This window comes from Panthera leo, chromosome B4 (assembly GCF_018350215.1).
Source record: "Panthera leo isolate Ple1 chromosome B4, P.leo_Ple1_pat1.1, whole genome shotgun sequence".
Classification (NCBI taxonomy): Eukaryota; Metazoa; Chordata; class Mammalia; order Carnivora; family Felidae; genus Panthera; species Panthera leo.
The window spans coordinates 110,258,253-110,282,643 of NC_056685.1; the positions used below are offsets into that span (position 1 = coordinate 110,258,253).

Sequence of the window (24,391 nt, forward strand, 5' to 3'; positions counted from 1 at the left end):
AAAATTTTTTAAAAGATTCTGAGTTAACAGTCTTCAAAGTAAATGTAAACTATTTTGTGTTCTGAAATTCTTTCTCAAGTTGGACTTGGAAGCTTACTTGATAATATTCCCTGGTTTAAAAAACAAAAGAAGATGAAAAATGTACTTTAAAACCCTCAAGTTCTTACTCTAAGTCCGGGAGGAAAAAAACAAAAAACGAACTTTCTTCTTGAGTCAGGAAAGAGGGTGAGTGGGTAGCCATGCAAGATAATCCTTGCGGGGGGGGGGGGGGGGGAGAGTTTCTTTTCAAAGCAGCTGCTTTGCTGAGGAATTAAAGGAAGCTGGAGGGAATAAATGTAAACAGGGGGACTGCCTGGGTAGCACAGAGGCTCTCTCACCATAGCTGGGAGAATGGGGATCTACTTCCTCGGGACGTGGAGAGAGGCCTGTGTGGGCAGCACCTCCAGTTAAGTGAAATTTAAAAGATATGCTTCAGCTGCTCTATGATTTAGGTGCCAAATCCGCACAGATAATTATGCACATCTACTTCATGGTTTAATTTTTGTAGGTTATCTCCTCTTCTCATTTATGGTACTTTTTGGAGCTTTCATTTTCCAATCAGGGCAGGAGGTAGACTTTGCTCTTTTTGAGGTAATAATTATTTAATATTTGAGAAGTTTTATGGGTTCCAGAAATGTTAACATTTTAGTTCTACACCCCAAGTGGAGCTTACCTGATTAAGAAAAATAGACAGACCATGCTACAAGGTTGCCTAACTTTAAAATTTCAGAACTTTGGGGTGCCTGGGTGGCCTCAGTCAATTGAGCATCTGACTCTTGATTTCTGCTCAGGTCATGATCTCATGGTTTCTGAGTGTGAGCCCAGCATCGGGCTCCACACTGACAGCACGGAGCCTGCTTGGGATTCATTCTCTCTCTCTCTCTCTCTCTCTCTCTCTCTGCCCCTCTCACACTCTCTCTCAAAGTAAACTTTGAAAAAAAAAAAAAGTTCAGAACTTTGAAAACTTGGCATCCAAAGAGTTTTATGAATTTTTTAAAGTATACGAATCCTATACTATATTGTTACTCTAGCACTGTATGGTAAAGCAGCATTATTACTTCCCCGAGTCACTAACATGGTGTATTCTAATCACAGATGAAACTTGAAAACATCACTTACTAATCCTCCTCTAACCTTCTTCCTCTGCATGTAAATAGATCTTTGATCTTAAGTACTGAAACATCATTTTTTGCTAAATTCCTTAACCGAAACATCATTTTTTGCTAAATTCCTTAACCACATCGGTCTTAAATTCTTAACTGTCACTCAAATTGAGCCATCTAATACTTCTCATATTGTCATATTTCTGTCTCTTATCACTTTCCAGACAGGGATTATACACATCAGTATCAGAATGTATAGAACACCCTGTCTCTGTTTACTGCACTGGCTAACTATTAAGTAACGCAAACTATGAAGAAAATCTAAAAGGAAGCATCTTGAATGTAGGTAAGCTGTGGAGTAAGAACCTACTTTACTTACAACAATCGTATTCATTATATTATATATGATTATTAATTGTATATCAAGGAAAACACGCTATCCAGGCAATACAAGAAGATGACAAATACCAGTACAAAGCAAAGGCTTAGGAGCAAACAGATCAGGTCTGAAGACTGACTGGATAGAAGATGCGAAGTCACTTGCTCAACCTCCCCAAGCCCACATTCCTCTTCTGTCAAAAGGAACATCCACAGTACCACTCTCACAGATGGAGACAGGGGAGATAAAGCATGTATTTTTTTTTTTTTTCATCAGCAACAGTATTATGCCTCAAATCTTTTCTGGCTCTTAAACCTTCTATACATCTTAGTTAGCAACACTGCTGGCACCTGATATTTGACCTATTGTATTATTTCCTTAAGGATGGCCAATAACTTGGGGTGCCTGGGTGGCTCAGTCAGTTAAGCATTTGACTCTTGATTTCCGTTCAGTTCATGATCTCACAGTTCATGGGTTCAAGCCCTGTGTCGGGCTCCTTGCCAACGGTGCAGAGCCTGCTTGGGATTCTCTCTGTCTGCCGTTCAGTCTGCCCCTCCCCTCTTCGTGCACACGGTTTCTCATGTGTACATGCTTTCTCGCTCAAAATGAATAAACTTAAAAAAAAAAAAAAAAAGATGGCCAGAACTTTCCCACCCTCCTCTCTGTTTTAATCCATGGTCTCCATTCTCTTCTACAAGCCCAACTGGCCCATTTCTCTCTCCAAACAGAGTTATGTTTGAACAACGTACGTTTGTGTGGGCCAGTGTTATCTGCATGGTTATACGTACTTCTTACTGATACCAATGCAGAATAGTACTATTCTAAAGTGATCTTCTTACCTCCTAACTAAATCACTCTCCTTAGTGCCAACCCATATATCAACTGAGGTCAGCAGGCATAAAAATGATAAATACCCAGATCCAAGTTTAGAATGCGGCATCTGATCAGAGTTTGGTTCGGAAAATCTTTACCAAGATTCTGGTGCTGGGCCACTAACTTGAGATACCAACATGAGGCAATTTAGACAGGCAGACAGGTAAGAAGATAATTTCAGTACATTGTTTTCATTCTATGATTTTTTGCTTTGGTTTTGTTTTGTTTTGTTTGAGAGTGAGATAGCATGAGTGGGGGAGGGGCAGAGAGAGACAGAGAGAGAATCCCAAGTGGGCTTTGCACTATTGGTGCAGAGCCCGACGTGGGGCTCCAACTCATGAATCGTGAGATCATGACCTGAACGGAAATCAAGAGTCGGACATTTAAACGACTGAGACAACAGGGTGCTCCTATGTGATTTTTTTTTTTTTTTTTTAATGCTACGGAAGCACAGGGTAGATCCGGGGAGTACGGATGAAGAATAAGAGCAAACAAACATCACAGAGGCCTTCTTGGAAGAGGAAGTAACTCAGAGGATGGAGAAGGGCTGACAGGGCCAGAAGACCAATCTGGTGTGCTAGGTGCATCACTACACCTTTATTACAGTGTCAGATGACACCATAATAAAATTTACCACTCAGGGAGCAGAGGAAATAAGCAACAGCCAACAGAGAACCCTGTATAGTGTGCTGAGGGTTTGGACTTTATCCTGCGGATAATGAAAAGGCAGGGGAGGATTTTAAACCAGGATAGTTACACAGTGAGACTCCCTCTAATCACTCTAGATTGTGTGCTCTAGACTCTTTCAAACTACAGAAATCACCATTTGTTTTGTTGGATAATGAAATGGACACCCTTGGAAAGACTAAAACATCAAGACCACATAACCGTATTCAGGACATGGATCTCCTGTGTGGGCAAATTCTTGTTCTGACATTCCTGCAGAACCCTTCAAATGTCAGGACACAAATTTTTGGGAAGAGATGCAAAACTAAGCTCCCTTGTACTCCAACTCTCCTCCTAGACCACTAACAAAAATAATATGTGACGATGTTCCATCCCATTCTCCTTTGGGTCTGAAAATAACGGACTTATACTTTTTTCCCCCCTTACCATTTAAAAGAAATCTCGCTTCTTGGTTTCACAGTCTTGGTTCAATTTTTTTTGTTGTTGTTAAATCTACTCTGAACTGAACCCAAAAATCACATCGTACATTTCTAGGTTGGTAATTTAATCACTGAGGTAGCAATGGTAAGAGATTCAGTCAAGAAACCTCTAGAAAGGCTCTTTAGATTATACAATGTCAGGAAACAGGAGCTGTTTTCTTTCACAAGTGCTTTGAACCAGTCAGCACTCCATCAAAAGGAACACAACAGTTTAATGTTCCGTCAAAGAATGGAATGCTTGTTTACCTGAAGTAACAGACTGATAAAAGTAGCTTGTTTGATTGATACAAACTTACTTGAAGATTAACCTGGACAATCAAGCCCTCACACTCTAAACACAATTACCTTCAGGAAAATAGAACCTGAATTCACAAGGAAAACACTACCATATTATTGATCCCTACACACTTATTAAATTTAGTACTTGCAAAATAATTAAGTCAAATTAAAAAAACTTAAAAAAGCTTTGAAAGCAAAAACACACTTTGCTTAAAAGCACCTAGAATTTATTGCAGGTACTGGCTCATTTAATCCTGACAACCACCTGAGGAATTAGAACTGTTGTAAACCTCGTTTTACAAATCAGAAAAATCAGAATATTGTGACTCAAGGTCATCCTTCTGAAGAGATGACTCCAGATTTAGGAATCTCCAAAGCTATCAATATATACTACACATAAGGTTGTTTGAGGCTCATTTTTGGAAGACATTAATAGAAAGCATTTGTATATTTAGAAAGTTTGAATTTTTTAATCACTCAAGAGTTAGAATAACATGACCTAGACCCCTGAGTGGAACAGCATGGTCTACAGAGCACTCACTGCTCAATTATCTTCTCTCTCTCTCTCTCTCTCTCCCTCCCTCCCTCTCTCTCTCTCTCTCTCTCTCTCACACACACACACACACACACACACACACACACACACACACACACACACACACACACAGCTTGTGAGGTAGCCAAGACGTATGTCAGCATCCTTAGTTACAAAGGAGGATGTGGATCCTGAGCCAGACCCCTTACTCATCTCCAATTACCATACACAATCCCATTTCCCACATCACCCATAACCTCTGCCTTTTAACAACAACAGATTTTAAATTATTATAGCCATCACACAAATGGAACAAACCCACAGAGTACACAGTCTGGCATATACTGATCTTATCTTTGCTGGTAAAATATAGCCCGAAAGATTAGAGATACCACTTATCAAACATCGGTTTCGCATCAGCCAACTTCCATAGATTATGTCATTTAATCTTCGTATTCTTCCAATTGTGTACTATTACCTATATTAACCCATTATACACATGAGAACATCAAGGCCTAGAGAAAGAATGTTAACAACATGCACACGGTCTTGGTGAGTAACAGAGCTAGGACTTGGGTCTCCTTCTAACCCCAAAGTCCATTCTCCTTCAAGTGTCTTTGAGGCCAATGAGTCAAGCACTTTCCACAAACATATAATTTTGTGTTTAACAGTATAGTAGGAAAATATGTGTTAAGCCTGACAATTATTTTTTATAGTAGTGTAATTCCATGAGTGACAATCACAAAGCAGGTACATAGGATACTCTTTCTCGGTTAAAAAAAAAAAGGGGGGGAAACAAGGAAAAGAAGGGGGGGTGGAGGGAGGAAAAGGGAGGAAAGAGGAAGAAAGGGAAGAAAGCCTCTAAGTATTCTTATTTTATTTTATGGAGGAGGAAATTTGGGGCACCTGCTTGGCTCAGTCGGTTAAGCGTCCGACTTCAGCTCAGGTCATGATCTCGCGGTTTGTGAGTTCGAGCCCTACGTCAGGCTCTGTGCTGACAGCTCGGAGCCTGGAGCCTGCTTGGGATTCTGTGTCTCCCTCTCTCTCTGCCCCTCCCCTGCTTATGCTCTCTATCAAAAATAAATAAAATGTAAAAAAAAATTTTTTTTAAATGGAGGAGGAAATTCCAGGTTAAGAAAAGGTTAAGCAGAGTTAAATAACTTGTATAAGATCCCTTGGCAAGCTGGAGTCAAGAGCTGGAGGGAAGGCCTAGGTCCTCTAACGCAAACGCTCTTCCCATTCTCCCTGGACAGGTGGCTGTATTTCTGCTGATGCTGAAAATGACTTCTCCTTCTGGACGGGGAAAAGTAGGAAACCACTCACCAATTCAGGGGAAGGACTCCTACTCCGTGCCTCCAGCTCCAAGCACAGAGTTTAGGAATAGAGACTCTGGTTCTGAACTGGCTGGTTCGTGAAGCAGCTCTACCTCGGATTAGCTCTGTGGCCTTGGGCACATGACAGAAAGAAGTAATTGCTCCTAGGTAAACTATCTTGCGATTATAAATCATGCACATTTAGCCCTTTTTCAGTTTTTGTTAAAGTAGGGAATGAAAACAATCAAATTATTCAGGACTAAAGGGAGTCTGAAGCCTGAGTTATCTGGGTGAACTGCTTCAACTCTCCCTTTCATTCTGACAGTCGAGACCTGACAATTAAAGTCACTTTAAGACAGAAGTCATTGACACTGATAAACTTACCACGTCTTTAATGCTCACGATAACAGCAAACATGTATTATTGCCAATGTGCCAGGCACTGGATTAAGGGCTTTTTGTGGATTTCATGTAATCTTCATTACCACCCTGGGTAAATGCACTATTGGTCCCCTTGTTTGGCAGATGGGGAAACTGAGGCTCAAGATGATGTGCTTAGCCAACCAAAGTAGGCCATCTATTTGGTGTCTGTTTGGTTCATCACACCCCTGTTCTGTTCCCTTCACCTGTACTCAAATGATTCCTTCTAGTTAACACTTTCATTTCCAATAAAGTGCTGCTAGGTTACATACTGATGCTGCTGATAAAGGTATTGTGACTGTCATTTATTTAAACAATCCTAACATCAATGCAGAAAATAAATTTTTACTACTCCTGCACTTGGGCAAAGAATGACAATGCAAAGGTCACAACTTAAATGGCTGGTAGTTTTAAAAGCCAGACATAATAAGCATAAGGGCATTATTATGAAATAGTTTTCTAGTATCATCAGAGCCACTTAAAACTGTCTTCAAAAATAGCACGAAAGAAGGTCAGAGCAAATTGATTAAAGTAATCCCTGAAGCCTCCCTGTTCCTCCAAGAAGTTTTTGAAACACAATTTTAAAATATTTTAAAATTTCCCTCTGCCAAAAAAACCCCACAAAAAAACAAAAACAAAAACAATTTTCTTTGAAAGACACCAAGGATTTGGCAGTACTTCTTAATTCTGTAAGTAAAAGGCATTTTTACAGTTTCTAAGGGGGCCTCCCTTATAACAGATGAGGGATGCATCTGATGGCTAAGGAGATGGGGGCGGGGGCTGGGGGTGGGGGGAGAGGCTGGGGACCAAGCCCAGGCTCCTGTTGGCCTTCACAACTATTTATACTCCTGGGTCAAAAGCAGCAGGTCACTTAAGCAGAAACTCAGCCCCACCTGCTCTCAGTCTTGCCCACATTAGATTAAAAGGCATAATCTACACACACACACACACACACACACACACACACACACACACACACACACAAGTCCTCTGGACCACATGTGTGTATACATACTTAAAATACAGGTGCATTCTACTGCAGCGGTTAGGAGGAATCTAGTCTTTGTAATTAAACAGGCTTATCTTGCAAACCAAGGTCTTCCACTTACTTGTATTTTTTTCCTCTTAATCTTGGGAAAATTTTCTTAATCTCTCTGAACTTTAGTTTCCTTGTTTTTACAAAAAAACATCACTATCTCCTTAAATTTTCTCTCCCCGCCCCAAGAATCCAATGAGATCCACCTGTGCAGTTTGTGGCATGGTGCCTCATCCACGGTACATAATCAACACTATTAACTTACTAACTAGTCTTACTTCCATATTCTATTAGCTGCTGTCTCTCTTCTTAACCAGCTTGTCTTTTGGCCTATTTATACAACTGTTTCCTTTCTAAGAAAGGGGAGAAAGGTAAAAGATAAAATTGGGGGGGGGGGGAATTTTGCTGAATTTGCTAAGAGTACTTGAGTATTAAAGAAGGTAGATGATAGGGGCACCTGGGTGGCTCAGTCGGTTAAGCGTCCGACTTCAGCTCAGGTCACGATCTCCCGGTCCGTGAGTTCGAGCCCCGCGTCGGGCTCTGGGCTGATGGCTCAGAGTCTGGTGCCTGCTTCCGATTCTGTGTCTCCCTCTCTCTCTGCCCCTCCCCTGTTCATGCTCTGTCTCTCTCGGTCTCAAAAATAAATAAAACGTTAAAAAAAAAAAAGAAGGTAGATGATATATAAAAAAGGTAGTTAAGGAATTAATCTGTAAGGATTATTGTAATTCATTTATTCATTCAAGCCCTATAGCCAAAACCAGGTATTGCTAATAATGAATTTATTTCTTATAGAATGTGGGTTTGCTGTAATGTTCTGTGATTCACTATTCTAGCAGAGAATCAGAAGATTATTTAGTAAGTACAAGTCACTGTGCCCTTAGACATGATCTCACTTAATCATTACCTCTTCAGTAGTATAATAGGCAGTTATTTTAAGATTGGGAAAGTAAAGTTCAGAGAGAAACACTAAAAGTCATATAAATAATAAGTGGCAGAACCAATAACAATCTGAGCTATAACTCAATCCAATGTTTTCTATTTTCTTGCATGGTCTCCAGTTTTGGCTAGTAAATTATATTGCATATATACTGAAAATTAATGCTGTAAATGGTGAACAGAGTAACCCTTCCAATCATCAACCAAACACATGCGTTTGTATAATAGACTCAATATAGTAGTTAAAATTTGCCTTCTGTTAAAAAAAACAAAAAAAAATTCTTAAAAATATATCAGTACCTAACAACCTGAATCAGGTATCTATTCATTCCACAACATTTGATATGTATTTATTAAGCATCTAGTATAAACCACTCGGTTAGGGAACTAGAATCACGCAATTTTTGTTGTTCAAATTAGTATCACTGGCAGCTGTTTTAATATCTGAATTGCAATTGTTTTTGGATTCAATGTTCCTATAACAGAATATGCATCTTTGAGGTACTGAATTAGCCTCACGAATGCACTGTGGTTGTGCCAGCTAAACATCTTTGGGTGTTAGTGTTGGCAATCAACACTTGGAGTTGGCAGAGAAAAGACCTTATCTTAATTTCCTCATCTGTGAAATGGGATTTGGAAAAAAAAAAAACAACAACAAACAGCACCTACCTCCCAGAAGAAAAATTCTATGAATTAATTAATCTTGGATCAGTGTTCTACTAAGTGTCATTTTGGCATGATCTTAGTATCAGGATGATTTGATTTTATAAAAAACAATGATGGGAGCTATTTAAAATGGCTACACATTTAAATGTCAAACATTTAACACTTAACTACAGTAAATTTCCTTTTTATTTTCCCCCAAGATGAATCATTTATGTGTGACATTTGTACAGAGGTACAAACAATGGTCAAATCAGTTTGGGATTTAAAAGCGCATAGAATTGTTCAGAAGTAAAAAAGATCTAAGTTTCAAATGGGAGAAGAAAAGCCCACTTTCTGAATGTTGTTAAGACACAGCACTATGGCCATGGAACATTATAAACAAACACGTATTGAAGTTTAAAAACGATTTTCCTGGGCAGGGGTTAAGAAATAAAAAGTTTTAAAAATGAAAAAAACAAGCCTGTTACAATTGTTGTGAAGACAAAGATTATATAAACCCTATTTTGCAGCTCTGTGCTTTTCTACATAGAATTTATTTCATCTAATATTAAACACATTATGCTAATAACCTCCTGTTCATTTTTCATGAATGTTTTCTAGCTCCTCTTTTATCCTTGGCATTTTGGTGTCCACTTTGGACCACCTGGAGGCTGAAAACACCAGCCAACTCCCCTGTACTGTGATAATTTATCTAACAAACAATAGAATAACATGTGTTAGGCCTCTGCATAATGGAACACATCAGAGATGTCTGGGCAGGGCCAGATAAATAAAGCAGTTTTCTAAAATCACCAGAAGATCCCAACTAAAGCAATCACAGGAGGTTTTAGTTGGTCATGAAAAACGTAAATCCCTAATGTGTTGACTGTTTCAGAAGCGTTAAATTGCAGGTTTACACAGAACCATAAATAATGATGTGTGACTGCCAAGGTTTGTTTCGCAATCCTTGGGTTTTCAAAATCACATTTCATATGAAACCTCTCCACCCTGCCCCCCATCTGAAGTTCTGCAGTGAATATAAATTTTGAGAGCCATCCGTATGGACAGCACATCCCAGGAGGGGGTTCAAGACCTTTATAACACAACCCGCTTTCTCTGCAACACTCTTCTTGGAAATCAAGGAATCTGTGTTTTCACAAGGCAGTTGCCTGGGAGGGCTTTAGAAAGGGACCCCAAGGAAACAGTGGAAAACTCAGCAGAAGAGAGACCCTCACAATAGACAGCTACTATTAAATTGTCATTTCTATCAGTGCCCTGGTTTACAACCATTCAAATGCGTGCATTAAGGAGAAACAAGCCAATTAGGAGAGGAGTTGTGGTCCTGGAGTTTAGTCAAGGCACTTCAATGGAAAGGTCATTGGCTTCAGAGATTTTATGTCAAGGTGAAAAAGAGGCAAAAGTTCTCAGCACCCACAGGGCTTTTGTTCAGAAGATAAACTTCTGTTCCTCAAAGAGCAACAGCATGTGTATAGTATACAAGACAAACACAAGGCCCTGCTCTGGGCTGTGCTCTTTCCTCCCAGGTCCACAGGGGAGGCCTATTATGCAGTGGGGATGCCCTTTCCTCAAAGATGAAACAGAGGGAGGCTTGCTCTTTCAAGTGAGCACTGATGGTGGGTTTGCTCTTGCTCTCGCCCTTTACGCCCTTTTCCATGGGAGCAAGGCATTCTTTGCAAGGCAACTGCGGGATTTTTGAGCTGCCATCTATGCACCAGGAACACAGAAAAGGCACCCTAACTGCCCCTGTTAAGACCACATTCTAATCCACGGTATTCAAGGCCTCAAGGCAACCTGCAAAGTCAAGTACTGAATTCCTGCATCCAGGTAACTGCTAGTTTAACTGTCTGGATCACTCAATTTTGACTTTGTTTTCATGGGTAGCACATTTGACTCTGCGGGCGTTTTGAGAAGAGCATTACCATCATTGTCTCGGCTCTATTTTCTGAGGCATCCACGTTCTCTCGCTGGAGGAGAGGTCCAACTGACCTTTGACTAAGAATGTGGTCAACAAGAAGAATAGGAGAATTCATGCCAACAATAAGAAAAAAAGGCAGCCATGGCTTCTGACTGCTAAGGAAAACCGACTGCCTGTTACTGGGCTTGCCCCAACTCTCAGCTAGTATCAGTCCTTAAGGAAAGCTAAGGAAAGGAGATAGGTGAGAGGTGTTCCAGAAACTGAGACCACATTAGAACTGCAAAAAAGCCAGGGCAAGGAGAGACTCTGCCACTCCAAGTGTCCTATGTGTTATCCGCAGGAAAGGTCTCTTCCCTGCGGCAAAAGGGTTATTCCCTCTTTTTTCCAGCTTCAGTGCCTCCAGCTACAGGTCTCCACTTCATGATCTTCTCAGGATTAACTCTGAGTGAGATGCACAGATACTACTACCACTCAGAGACTTGCCCGTGACTTGCCCATGATTTGCCAATGACTTGCCCCTGACTTGCCCAAGACTTGCCCAAGACTACTAAGATTCAGTGATGGGCAGTGGAACAAGCGTGAACATTGGACCCATTCCTCTGATTCTGCCCTCTAAATGCTCCTTCTACTCCACTCCCTGCACACAGATGTGGGGGGCTGCAGAGGCAGCAAAGAGAAGCAAATAAATACTGGGAGGCCTTCATTACCTTTTGTAAATTTACCTCTTCTGGCTGTCTGACCTTGCCTTAGGATTCTTCTTCACTTGGAGAATTTAAAGATTAGAAGCGAAAAAAAAAAAAAAACCTCGTCAACTGTGGATATTGCTAAAACAGGAAAAGTGTAAATACCATTATTATTATTATAGAGAAATTGCATGTAGTAGGTGAAATGGCTAAAAGTAGAACAGTCTATACTTAAACCTTCATTTCTCCCCATTGGCTAGTTCATAATCATAAACCAATGGTTATAATTTGTATTCACACCAAACCAAAGCAATGGTTACATAAATCTCAGAATCAAAGCTCAAAAGTCATGTGGTTCAAACCTTTATTTTACTAGGATCTTAGAAATAGAGAATTTTAGAACTAGAAGGCACTTAGAAATCACCTAGTCCTGGGCACCTGGGTGGCTTAGTCGGTTAAGCCTCTGACTCTTGATTTCATCTCAGATCATCATCTCTTGGTTCATGGGTTTGAGCCCCGTATCCTGCTCTGCACTGACAGTGTGGAGCCTCCTTGGGATTCTCAGCCTTTCCCTCTCTGCCCCCCCCCCCCCCCCATGCTCATGCTTTCGCTCTCAAAACAAAAAATAAAAATAAATAAACTTAAAAACAAATCACCTAGTCCTACTTTCTCACTTTACAGTTGAGGAAACCAAGGTTCAAAGAGACTAAAATACCTTCCCAAAGCCATACAACTTCTATCTGGGCTAATAAGAGAACTCTATCCCCTAATATCCAAGTCAATGTGGCAGCCTAGAAACATAGTAAAATGTAGCCAAAAGAGAAAGAGAGCTACATAAAGAACAGTCTTTCTTTAGATGACACACATTGTGATTTTAAAAAAAGAACCATGAGGCCTAATTATAAGAAAATCACCACCCCCGCCCATCTCCTTTTTTTTCTGCGCAGAAGGAAATAGGTAGAGATGAAATGACAGTTTCTCAATCTCCTGGCCCTTGCAAACAGTTTTTAGTATACCCATAATTAAGTGAAAAGGCAAAAACATCTTGTTGCATCTACAAATTAGTAAGGGTATAGTCAATGGTTTCTATGAGACAAAGTCTACACAAAATAACTGAAAACAGCATTTATTATAAAAGCATCCCAGTGTTCCCTCCATTTGTTTTATAAATTGGTCTAACTACACAGGTGACAAACACCAAAAAAGGGTCTCCTGCAGCTGCTCATGATTCATGTAGTAGAAAACAAAGATAAAAGATCATTCCTCAGATTTATATCCAAATGCTTTACACCCTTATTTACAAAAGGGAACATTAAGGTAATCGAGAAAAGGGGGAGGGGGAAGTCTCACAAACTTGCAAAATGGGGAAAAAAAAAAAAAAAAGTCACTGCATGTTGCCCGGTAAAGACATTCTGCAGAAATGAATGCATGGCCTCCCTCAGGAGAGCAAGTGCAAGAAAGAACATCAAGGATAGGAAGCTGACCAAGTATATTCAGTCTACAGTAAACTCTCAGAATCTTACCAGGGGAACTCAGAAAGTAAGTGAAATATGGATATGAATCAGATATGGTAATAATACTTCCAGTTTCTATTTTTATTTTCAATTCTAATTCCCTCATTCAGGTTTACCTTTAAAAGAAACAATTTATTTTTATTTTTTTTAATGTTTATGGCTTTACTCTTGGGAAAGAGAGAGGAGAGAGAGAGAACGCACAGCAGAAGAGGGACAGAGAGGGAGACACAGAATCTAAAGCAGGCTCCAGGCTCTGAACTGTCAGCTCAGAGCCCAACACGGGCGGGGCTCGAACTCACAGACTGCAAGATCGTGCCCTGGGCTGAAGTTGGATGCTTAACCGACTGAGCCACCCAGGTAGCCCTAAAGAAAAATTCCAAAGAATTTAACATCTCTCATGCCACATAGAGCCTCTGTCTTCACACATTCCTATTTGAGGTGTATTAATTACAGTCTATAAAAATATAACCATGTATAATGAGAGGCACTGAATCCACAGATCCAAATTTATAAAATTTTCGTCTGTCTGCTTTGTTGGATAAGCATCATTTAGCTGCAATAGCCAGTTTTTCTTTGGTTTTTAAGTTGCCAGCAAGGCAATTCTCTTCTGGGGAATAATAAATTCTGACTGTAACTATAGGAAGTCACAGTACTGGGATAAAGACCTATATAAAATTTTGTTTAGCCCTTTACAATGATCAGGAAAAGAATCTTTATAACTAGTTTATCATCATACAGATTATAAAACAGAAATCCTAAGAAGTTTAACCATTTGCCTAAAGTCATTTGTCTTACCAGTGGTAAAACAGAAATCAGAGTTTAAGTCTTCAAAAGCAAGATCCTAGGATCTTTCCATTATAGTTGAGGCACTCCCCAGACATGGATGGAGAAGGCACATGCAGTGGGGTTCAATGGACCACGCAATAAAATATTCTCCAATATTTAGACCAGCTATTTGGGCAGGGATTTTTTTTTTTTCTCCAATGTTATTTATGGTGATGGAAGAATTTCAACCACTTATCATTAAAGAAAAAATGTAACTCACAATTGCTATCTTCAAATCAGTAGTTAGACATAAAATTTAGCAATTTTAATTGGTTTGGCTCAGGCCTTCAGATTTCCATATGGTTTCTTTCCTTGTTTTATATTAAATGTAATTGACTTAGCACTTGACTTTTAAAGTCTTGGCAGAATCTATCAATTAAAAGCTATCTAAATTAGAATTATTCAAAGCACGCAATCCAAATTGAGCGATTTTAAAGACAAAATTTTAAAATGCTCTCTTCATAAATGCTATTTTCTATAAACTTGCATTAGCACCCAGATGCAAACTTCATACAAACAAAAGAGGATTATTTTTTTTGGAATAACATAAGCTAACAAGAATTCTATTTGTTTCTTTTCAGAGAACTAACATGTGCCTAAAATGGCCTTTCTACACTGTTTGCAAGATGAATTTTTCCTATGTTACGATTTCTAAAACTGACAGCAGTCATAAAAACTCTCACAAACCATCTCAAAACTAAAATACAAGTACAACATCGATAAACATGGGACCAGGCCCATTAAACTGACAGCACTCTTCTAATTGGTCTTACCAAATATGCTGCACAATTGTTATTCAATATACCAGTATAACAGAGCATTACGTTGAAAAAAAATGATTACACATTGAAATAGATGTTCTTTCTCAGCCAGAGCCACCATTCTCTTCAGAAACTGTAAAAACCACACAAATACAATCAGAAATAGGAAAAATGCAAAGTGCATTCATTTCTATAGGCTGATTGAATTTGTTACAATTGTTCCTAAGGACTACTGCCCGTGTAATTATTTTCCAAATACTAAAGTCTTATCACACATGCTAAATGACAGAATAATTTATCAAACCCCAAGTGGTTGTTGATGGAATTTCCACACTTATTTGGTGTGAGTGAAAAGCCAGAATGCCTGGTGTCCCTGGGATTCTTGGAGAGCTTGTAATTCAAGTTAAAACTATTACAATTAATAAGTTATCATTTTAGGTATTGGGTAATGGAAACATATAGAACCATATGCCTTAGAACTCTGGTATCGAGATGCCATCTTTATAAATGATCATTTAAACTGTTAAGCATTAATAGATATTCCTCCCTGGCAAGAACATTAGATGACCTTACATCTATGGTATCTATTAGACATCTATTAGATGACCTTACAGAACAAATGACCTTACATATTAATGTCTAATTTCCTTATACTATTCTCCATCCTCATACAGTTGCACAGAAAACTTCTAACTTTTGGATTAGGAAATTTAACAATATGAAGGAGAATCTAACTCCCCTCCCCCATTTCCACGGATTATTTTATTGATTTCCTGCTATTTCCAAGTGTCTTCTTTTTTAGTGGCAAGAATGTGGAATTGCTAGAAGTATCCTTAAAGGAAACCTTGAAGGTCATCAAATCCCTGGCAATGAATGCCTTCATTCAACAAAGGGCACTGCCCTCCTTTGCCTGCAAACCCTTTAACATCAGCAAGATCCCCAGAGGGCTTGCACTTTAACTTGGTTGGAGCAGGTCACATTTCTAAAATATTTAGCCCTCTCAAATGTCCCTGGTCGGCAGCACTGAGTCACTGACGCCGCAGCGTTTCAGCCTAGATCGACCTCTTTCAGGTTTTCAATGGAATTATTCCATGTAATCCGATTTACACAGCCATTTAATCAAAGTGAGAAAGGAGATTACAGAGCTCACGTTTGTTTTGCAAAGCAAGGGTGCAAGGATCATCAATCCTACTGACTCTCAAAGTGACAGGATAGTACATCGTCTCCCTTTGGAGTGTTGGTCATTAACCTGATCTGTCTCCTGTGTTGTTTAAATAGGAAAGTTTAGGCTTTTTTTTTTCTTTCTGAACTAGAAGGTAACGGTTTCTCCACCAGATCCCACCACTACTATCCACCTGAAGAGATGCTACTATAACAAGGAATTGGTCCTCACCCCCCCCCCGCCCCCCCCACCGCCCTTACATTCCACAAAGCAGAAGGCTTGTACAAGTCAAATAATTACATTATAACTTTTGTTGTCAGTCTTTAACATTTGCATTTCAACATCACAGTGTGCAGATCTCAGGTGTGGCGGCGTTCAATGCTCTGCCTATGAACCTGCTTTCGAGAGGAACCCGCGCTCCGCTTAGTCTTGGGCGGCTGCCCTGGAGACTGCACAAACCTCCTTTCTGCCAGGCAGCATCCCTTCCCCCCGCCCCCTGCCGACCTTTCCACACCTGTGCACTAAGCTCAGTTCTTCCTACTTCCTTCTGAATGTGTACATTTCCCAGGCCTACATATCAATTTAAAGTAGGATACAAAGCAACTCATTCAGTAAAGCATTTTCTGCTCACGGATGCCTTCATTCTAAACTGACGATGTGGACACATTCTCAATTTCCTTTTTTCCCCACCACTTCCACCCCTTGGACACATTTCAGATAGTGCAGTCTCTGAGAGATCCTCTTGGGGGTGAAAGGGCAGTTTTACCCAACTCGCGGCAGTTACGCAGATAGATTCCTAAGGGGAGAAGTGAGAAGAGGTAAGAACCATAATGCAGAACGAACTGTGGGTGGGAGTACCTCGGCAGTCCTTTCCAAACGATAAGTCAAATATTTGCTTCAAGGGGAAAAAAAAAAAAAAAAAAAAGTCTAATTGTACCCCTGGGCGGTGCTTTACCCACAGTGTTTATGTATAATGCACAACTGAGCAGCACTGGGAATTACCTCAATAACTATCATTAGAGGTGCCTATTAAAAACAAAACAAACGAACAACAAAAAAAAAACCCCTTCTCCTCTTTAATGGAAGAAGGTGGGTGCAGTGTGGTGGTACTACCCCATCTGTGGCTCTCTGGAAACTCACCCAGAGCTGCAAACCTGGCAAACGCCTCGCAGAGCGAAGTTTCCCGGGCTGGCCGGGCAGGGCAGGTTCTCCGCCCCGCCGAGCGCAGCTGCTAAGGAGCTCCCGTTGGCTTCGCTCCCGCGGCTGCACCCGAGTCCACACGAGCCCCACGCCCACTTGGGGGGCTGCACAAAAACCTGGGTTCGAGAGCGAGCGTGGTGCGCTGGGAGCTGTTTTGCAATCTCCCGGAATCCACGGGAAAACATCTCCCGTGCAAAGAAATGCCTTCTCGTGATAACTTAAAAAAACAAAAAACAAAAAACAAAACCCTCTCCGGCCAAAGAGCAGATCCTTCCATTTTACAGGAACTGCGGTTCCCGACTGACAGCTCCAAACTTAACGGCTGCGGCTCCAAACTTGACACCAGCTCTCTCTCATCGCTCCCACTCCTCCTCTCTCTGGCTCACCCGGCCACAGCCGCTCGGACGCGCACGCCACGCCCGCCTCCCTCGCACCCTCCTGGCTCGTGCGGCGGGCAGAGCCCCACTCGCCCCGGCAGCCGGTGCCGAGACAAGCCGGCCTCCCACGAGCTCCGGGCGCGATTTCCTGGGAGACCCGGCGAGCTCCCGGCGCGCCCTACTCACTTGTGTCTTCTTCATAAGGAAAGGCAGCGCTGTGATCCAGTCCAGGCAGCGGTATGGCGACTCCGTTTAGATGTTCTGGAGCTCCAGCATATTGCACGAGCAGCGGCTGCAGATAGTCCACGCATTGGGTAGCCCGAGCGCAGCGCCCTCTCCCCGGCCCGTGCTTTCCCGCAGCGCTCCCAGTCCCGGCGCAAGGCGGCGAGTGAAGCCCCGGCCGGCGCGCCGCCAGCACTTTTATACAGGTCCCTCCCGCCTGCTCCGGACACGCCTCCTTCCCTTCCGGAGCCCCGGGGAAGCAAGACGGGGCAGGGGCACGGCGGGGAGACCCGGGAGGGAGGCCGGAGCGCAGCGAATGCCCCCGAAGTTGAACAGGCAAGGCGCTTCCCCTGGCGTGGCAGCCGCGGGCGCACACCAAAGGGAAGCCGCGAGGGCGCTTCCCTCCGCGAGCGCGCTTCCCTCCGCGAGCTTAACAACCTGCAGCCGCCGCTCGCGCCGCGTGCCTGGCGCGGCGAGTCCCAGCTCGGCCTCTCTGCTCCGCCGGGGCTCACCTGGCACCGCCTGGGGATAGACGCGCGCTGGAGAGAGCTGGGAGGCCCCCCTTTTACACAGGCGGTTCGAGAGGAGTTCGCTGGGTGCCTAGCAAAGAATTCACCCCCCTCCCCGCCCCGCCCCGCCTTAGGGAAATTTAAAAAAAAGCTTAATTGGGATCTGTAGCAGGCCATTGTCTTACCTTCTATTTGCTTTAACAATTTCTTCAGTGAATGAATGAATATTTATAATTAAAAAAAATTTGTTGACTCAGGGTTAAGTATTGCTAAGGGAGATGCTATTTTCAGGATGGTTTGCTGTTGTTTCTTTAGAAATCAAAAAATAAACATAAGAAAATAAATTAACATTAAAAGAGAAGGGATAGATTATTAAATGTGCGGGTCTCTAATAGCAAGTGTTTGAAAAGCTGTACTTTTTGAAAGCTGTTAGGGAAAGTTTTGAAGTAGGAAAAATAATGCAAAAACAGTGATAATAGCTAACACCATTATGTAATGCACTTAATTATATACCGGGTGCCATGCTAAGGACTTTTTGTAGATTATCTTGTTAAATCTTTTCTCAAACCTATTGTGTGGGTCCTGTCATTTTTATTCCCATTTTATAGGTGATGAAACAGAGGCTTAGGTCAATTTTCCCAAACCACATCTAGTAAATTGTACAGGTTAATTGGAATCCAGAGCCTTCTGGCTATATAGCCTTTAAAAAAAATACTTAGAACAAATATTTTATTGCCTCTCCAAAACCCTTCTATATTTGTTCTTATAACTGGAGACCATTAAAAAGCATTTTATTAATTTTTTAAAAGAAAATGATAACCAGACATAACACCAACAGTTTTTTGGAACAAGAATAATGTATAAATTTAGGAATTAGGTATTTTAATGAGAGGATTCCAAATTTGCATTAATTAGTTCAGTGTACTTTTGTTAAAAAATGAATATGCCAAACTTATAACCATTAGAGATCAAGAAACTAGGTAAAAGTTGAAGCTCACAGGGTGCCTGGGTGGCTCCGTTGGTTAAGATCTGACTTTGGCTCAGGTCACGATTTCGTAGTTTGTAAGTTCAAGCCCTATGTCTGGCTCTGTGCTGACAGCCTGGAGCCTGCTTCAGATTCTGTCTCCCTTGCTCTCTGCCCTCCCCACTCACATTCTGTCTCTCTCTCTCTCAAAAATAAATAAACATTAAACAAAATTTTTAAAAAAGTTGAGGCTCACTGTGTTGGTTTTCTATGGATGCTGTAACAACCACAAGTTTAATGGCTTGAAGCAACACAAATTTATTATCTTACACATTTAAGGTCAGAAGTCCAAGATGGATTCCACTGGGCTAAGTGTTGGCAATGCTGCATTCCTTACAGAAGCTCTAGGGGAGAATCCCTTGTCTTGCCTTTTTTGGCTTCTAGAAGCTGTCCACATCCTTTGGCTCATAGCCTCCTTCATCTTCATCGGTAAAGGTGAGTTGAGTTTTCACATCAAACCACTCTGACTTTCCCTTTGGACTCTCCTACTTCCAAAGACCTTGTGCTTACATTATGTCCACCAGAATACTCTAGGAAAATCTTCCTATTTTAAAGTTAGCTGATTAACAACATTAATACTCTTTGCAATGTTAATTCCCCTTTGCCATGTAACATAACATATGCACACGTTCCAGGAATTAGGATTTGACATCTTTGGGGGGGTCATTATTCTGACTACTGCATTCACTTAATGGCAAAGGACTCTGGGGACTTGGAAATGTGAACTTCGTATGTCATTATGCAGCCTTCAGCAAGTGCTTTGCTCCAGGAGGCTAGAGCTCCCACGGAGAAGACTACTTACCCCTCCATAATTATGAAAATAAATGTTTGAAAAAAAGGACACAAGAAAAGTTCACAGTATTAAATGACCGTTTTTACTTTCAATCAGAATAGTGCTGCAAATCATTTTAAGCAGAAGTGGAAAGAAGCCTGAAAACAGAAGCAAGTATGACAGTACTAGACAATCATTTAATTGTTGACTCCTCCCTGGTAATCCCAATCTTAACACAACCAGCCCTTCGGGGTAATTTTGCTATGCCAAAAAATCTTCCAAACACTTGCATATATATTATGTCTAAAGGATCTACACTCCTGAAATGTATTATTATACTCTAATGGAAAGGAGTATGAGCAAGGTTGTTTCAGATTGTGCTGCAGGCTATATGACCTTGTCTCAAATCATATAACAGTGTAACATGCATAACTGTAAAGGTTCCCAGGATGGTACACAGATTAGTATTTTTATTTTATCAGAGGAGTATGAATCAAAATGTATACATTTTAAATGTGTATATATATAATACACATATATATCACATCAGATGACCCTAAGTAGTTTCTTAGTAAAAAAATGTGAAGGGTCAATTTAAAGACAGTTTAATGTATAATATTAAATAAATAATAACTAGTACTAAAGGAGGGTGTTTGTGACAAAAATCATGAAGCTGGTAGAATTACAAAAGCTCAGTAAACATCAATCTAACCATATTAATTTTATGAAATCAATAGGAAGGAAAGGCTAATAAATTAGACCAGGTTTAAGGAACCCAGGGGGTAAAACTCTCAGAAATTCAGGTCAATTTTTTTTTTATTATTCAACTAAGTCATTCATCTCAGTACTCAATACATTCATCTCCTATAGTGTACACTCTCACCCGCTCTCTCCCTCCCTCCTTCCCTTCTTTTCCCTCTCCATTCTGTCTTCTCCTCCCACCTGCACAGCCCAATCAATGGCCCTAGCTACATTAATATCGTCACTGACTTTCTTATCCATAACTGTATTTTTTGTTTCCTTCATATTGCTGCATCACAGTTTTGCTGTAGAATCATGTTATTTGAAATCAGGTCAAGAGAATAAAAAAGCATATCTCAAAGAGATTAGGAAGAGCTCATATAAAATTTGAAGATTCTCCATCAAGCTCATGAGGTAGTCCAAAGTGGGCCAGAAAGATGGAGGTCTTCCTTTAAGGTAGGCCTTTGGAGGAGACACAGGCCAGTATCCAGTCCCTTAGCAGAAGAAAACTAGGAGCTACTTAAAAGTGAACAAGAGGCAGGGCTATGCTTCAAGTGGAAAAGGAGACATGGGGAATATTTTCTTGTGGAAATAGTAGCTTCCCATTACAGGGTTCAGGGAGTTCAACTTCGGTACGTTGGGAAGAAAGTCTCTCCATGATGATCTCATCTATGCTTGCATTCTTTCACTGCTACTTTGTCCATCATGCTGTTTCTGATTAATTGTTGGAAACAGTTTTTGGTTTTGAGCTTAACACTTGTTGTTAAGAAACAACTTTCATTTAGCAAGTAAGTCTTGTAAATCTTGTCTCATGCGTGTAAAACATCTCTTGTTCATTCACCATTTTGTGACTGCCTTGTGTTAGACACACATGTTATTTTCAGTACCTTTCTTTACAAAAATGGCACCCCAAACTAAAATCTCTTTGTTTGACCAGGCTGGACCAGAGGGTTTCCATCCATTCCCATCTTTGGGGGAGGTGGAAATGGAGAAGGATTAGAATTGTTCTTTGATCATGCAACTTCCTCTGCTGAAAACTCTTTGGTGACTTTCCATTGCTCTTGGGATAAAGCAGTACATACCTTAGCAAAGACTTCATGGTTTCCAGGGTTTGGCCCCTTGCTACCTCTCCAAAGTCCATTCATTTTGTGCTCCCCTGCTCCAGAGGCAAGGGCCTTCTCTCTGTTCCTCATAGTTCCTTACCCTTTCAGAGCCTCTGCATATCTCCTTCCTTTAGACTCCACTTGCATCGCTTTGCTCAACCCTTTCCTCTTTGCCTAAATAACTTTTCATTCTCATTAGATCTCAATTCAATATCCTCTATATTCTCTTCCTTAGGCAGGCTTTCCTTAACTTCTGATTTAGTTAGCTCTGCTTTTATTATAAACTCAAGTGTGAATTCCTTCTCTTCTGTAGCACTTACAAAGTAGCTGCAGTTTAACATTTGTCTGTATGATTATTTGATTAAAGTCACCGACTATGACTGTCCTCACTCATTTTTTTATCTTCAGTGTCAAGTATAGTGAGCAGAACATAGTGAATCTCTGTTCTAATTAAGTTGCTGATGCCAGGCTTGAGGCAGGGACTGTGCCAGGCTCTTAGCTTATACTATGTCACTAACTTCTCACAACAATCATGTAAGGGAGATAATTTTTCGATTTGATAAATAAGGAAACTGAGGACAACAAGATAAAGTAGTTTCTTAAAAGGTCCCTCAATCAGTAAGTAGAAAAAACATTGATCTAATCCAGGCATGTGGACTATGGTAAGCATGTTTTATCTGCCCAGCACACCTTGCTATTCCTCTTCTGCTACCAGCACCCTACTTTCTTTTGTGGAATTCACATGGATTCCATGTCTTTCAGGATGGATTGTAATTCACAAGGCTCTGTTTCCCTCATCTGCAACCCCACTGTAGGGGTGAGTTTACGACACAGGCCTGTCCAATCCCCAGATTGGTGAGGTTGGGATACATCGCCTCAGGTGGACCAATCAGAATCCACTGTGAGACTTAGCTGCTAAAGTTAATTGAAAAGATCAACTCTTTCCTGTGGAGTTGCCAAGCTACAAAAATGTAAATCCTCCTTTATCCTTCTAGGTGTATGATTTTACCAGCCCTAAAAATGATGAAAAGCATCAGTTAATGGAGTATTCTTTGAGTAACCCTATTTTTTAGTATTCAGGGAATATCATCAAACCCATTTGTTTAGTTCATTGTTTTTCTTGGTTATAGAACAAAGATTAGCAAATATTGCCAAAGATACTAAATACTTAAATTATTGGTAGTTGGATTTTTTCCCTTTACACTGTGCCTAAAAATGAGTCATAGGTCCAATTTAAAAATTAACAGTAAATAATTACATTCCTGAAAAGAGTTGAGCCTGGGTAATACCAAATCAGAGGGATGTTAAAAAAAATGTTTAAACTCTTGGGGCACCTGGGTGGCTCAGTAGGTAAAATGTCCCACTTCAGCTCAGGTCATGATCTTGCAGTTCCCACCCGGCATCAGGCTCTGTGCTGATGGCTCAGAGCCTGGAGCCTGCTTTGTATTCTGTGTCTCCCTCTCTCTCTGCCACTCCCTCATTCATTCTCTTCTCTCTCTCTCTCTCACACACAAAATGAATGAAACATAAAAAAAATTGTTTAAACTCTTGTGAAATTCTAGAAATGTTTATAATATTAACTCAGAATGTTCTGTTTAATGTTGTCAATAAAAATTGATTATATATCAAATGGAGTTTGAAATTGACAAAATAAAAGAATTAGTGTTTCATGGAGATAATTATAATAAAGATAGATCATTATTCTCTACATTTATCAAGTAATCAAGAAGCTATTAACCATATGATTCAAAGAAAAATTGAGATTATCAAGAAATATTTTTAAGTTTATTTATTTATTTTGAAAGAGAGAGAACACGAGCAGGGGAGGGACAGAGAGGAAGAGAGAGAATCCTAAGCAGGCTCCATGTTGTCAGCACAGACCCTGGCACGGGGCTTGAACCCACAAACCATGAGATCATGACCCGAGCTGAAATCAAGAGTCTGACGCTTAACTGACTGAGCCATCCAGGTGCCCCAAGAAATTCTAAAGTTATAAACTTATTCAAACATTCTGTTACGAATATGAGAGAAAAGAAATCCAATGGATCCTAGAGAAGGAATTTCCTGGCATATTTAAAATTGTTAAATTTTATGGAGATAACTCATATCATTTATTCATGTGTACTATTCATTAATCAATTTAACAAATATTTTTGAATACCTCCAAATGACTAATAATTTTCTTTAAATCATATTATCTATTTCTGTTATCTACTGCCCTACTTCAGAGTCTCAAGAATTTCACTTAAATTATTTCAACAGATACACCAATGGTCTTCCTTGTTTTTGTTTTTTCCAGTCCATTTCAAATTCAGCGCCAACATTTCAGTAGCATCTGTAATAATCTGGTCATATCACCTCACTGTCTATAAATGTATGTTGATTCTCAGTATCTAGAGAATGAAATCCAAAGTTCCTCACAGTTTGGCCACAATATTTATAGCTCCCTACGCTCATCTATTGTATGAGCCACTTCTGTCCATCTAGCCATGTTGGACTTAACATTTTCTCTGACACCTTTGTTCCTGTGTTCACATTATTCCTTGATCATGGAGTAGCTTTTTTCCTATTTTCTGCCTGAAATCTCCTTTTCATCATTCAAATCCTGGTGCAAATAACACTTCCTCTTTGAAGCAGAGTGCCATTCATTCTTTATAACCTTAATTACATTTACAATTAATGGAAAAATTAATTTGTAATACATGAGTCCTCACTCAGTGAAAGGGAAAAGGATATTGGTCACAATGTGATGAGTAAAAGAGTAAAGTAAGCTGTGGGAATTTGATGGAACATTCTTGGGAAAGAATATGAAAAAAGGGCTTGATAAAAGTTAACAATG

The 24,391-nt window shown here is 40.4% G+C and overlaps 1 protein-coding gene across 4 annotated transcripts in view; it reads right to left on the minus strand.

The window, feature by feature from the left end:
• The window catches only part of KITLG (KIT ligand), an 81,301-nt gene extending 63,727 nt beyond the window's left edge, over nucleotides 1-17,574 (minus strand). For 2 of the 4 annotated variants that reach the window (XM_042947326.1, XM_042947328.1), the window contains exon 1: nucleotides 17,368-17,572. Coding sequence is in view for 1 of the 4 variants with exons in the window: in XM_042947329.1 (XP_042803263.1) it covers nucleotides 17,368-17,382 (15 nt within the window). In the remaining 3 variants the exon portion in view is untranslated. Of the gene's footprint in view, nucleotides 1-17,367 lie in introns of all 4 variants that reach the window. The other 2 variants (XM_042947330.1, XM_042947329.1) reach the window with 2 other exon arrangements.
• Between the last annotated feature and the right edge of the window lie 6,817 nt (nucleotides 17,575-24,391).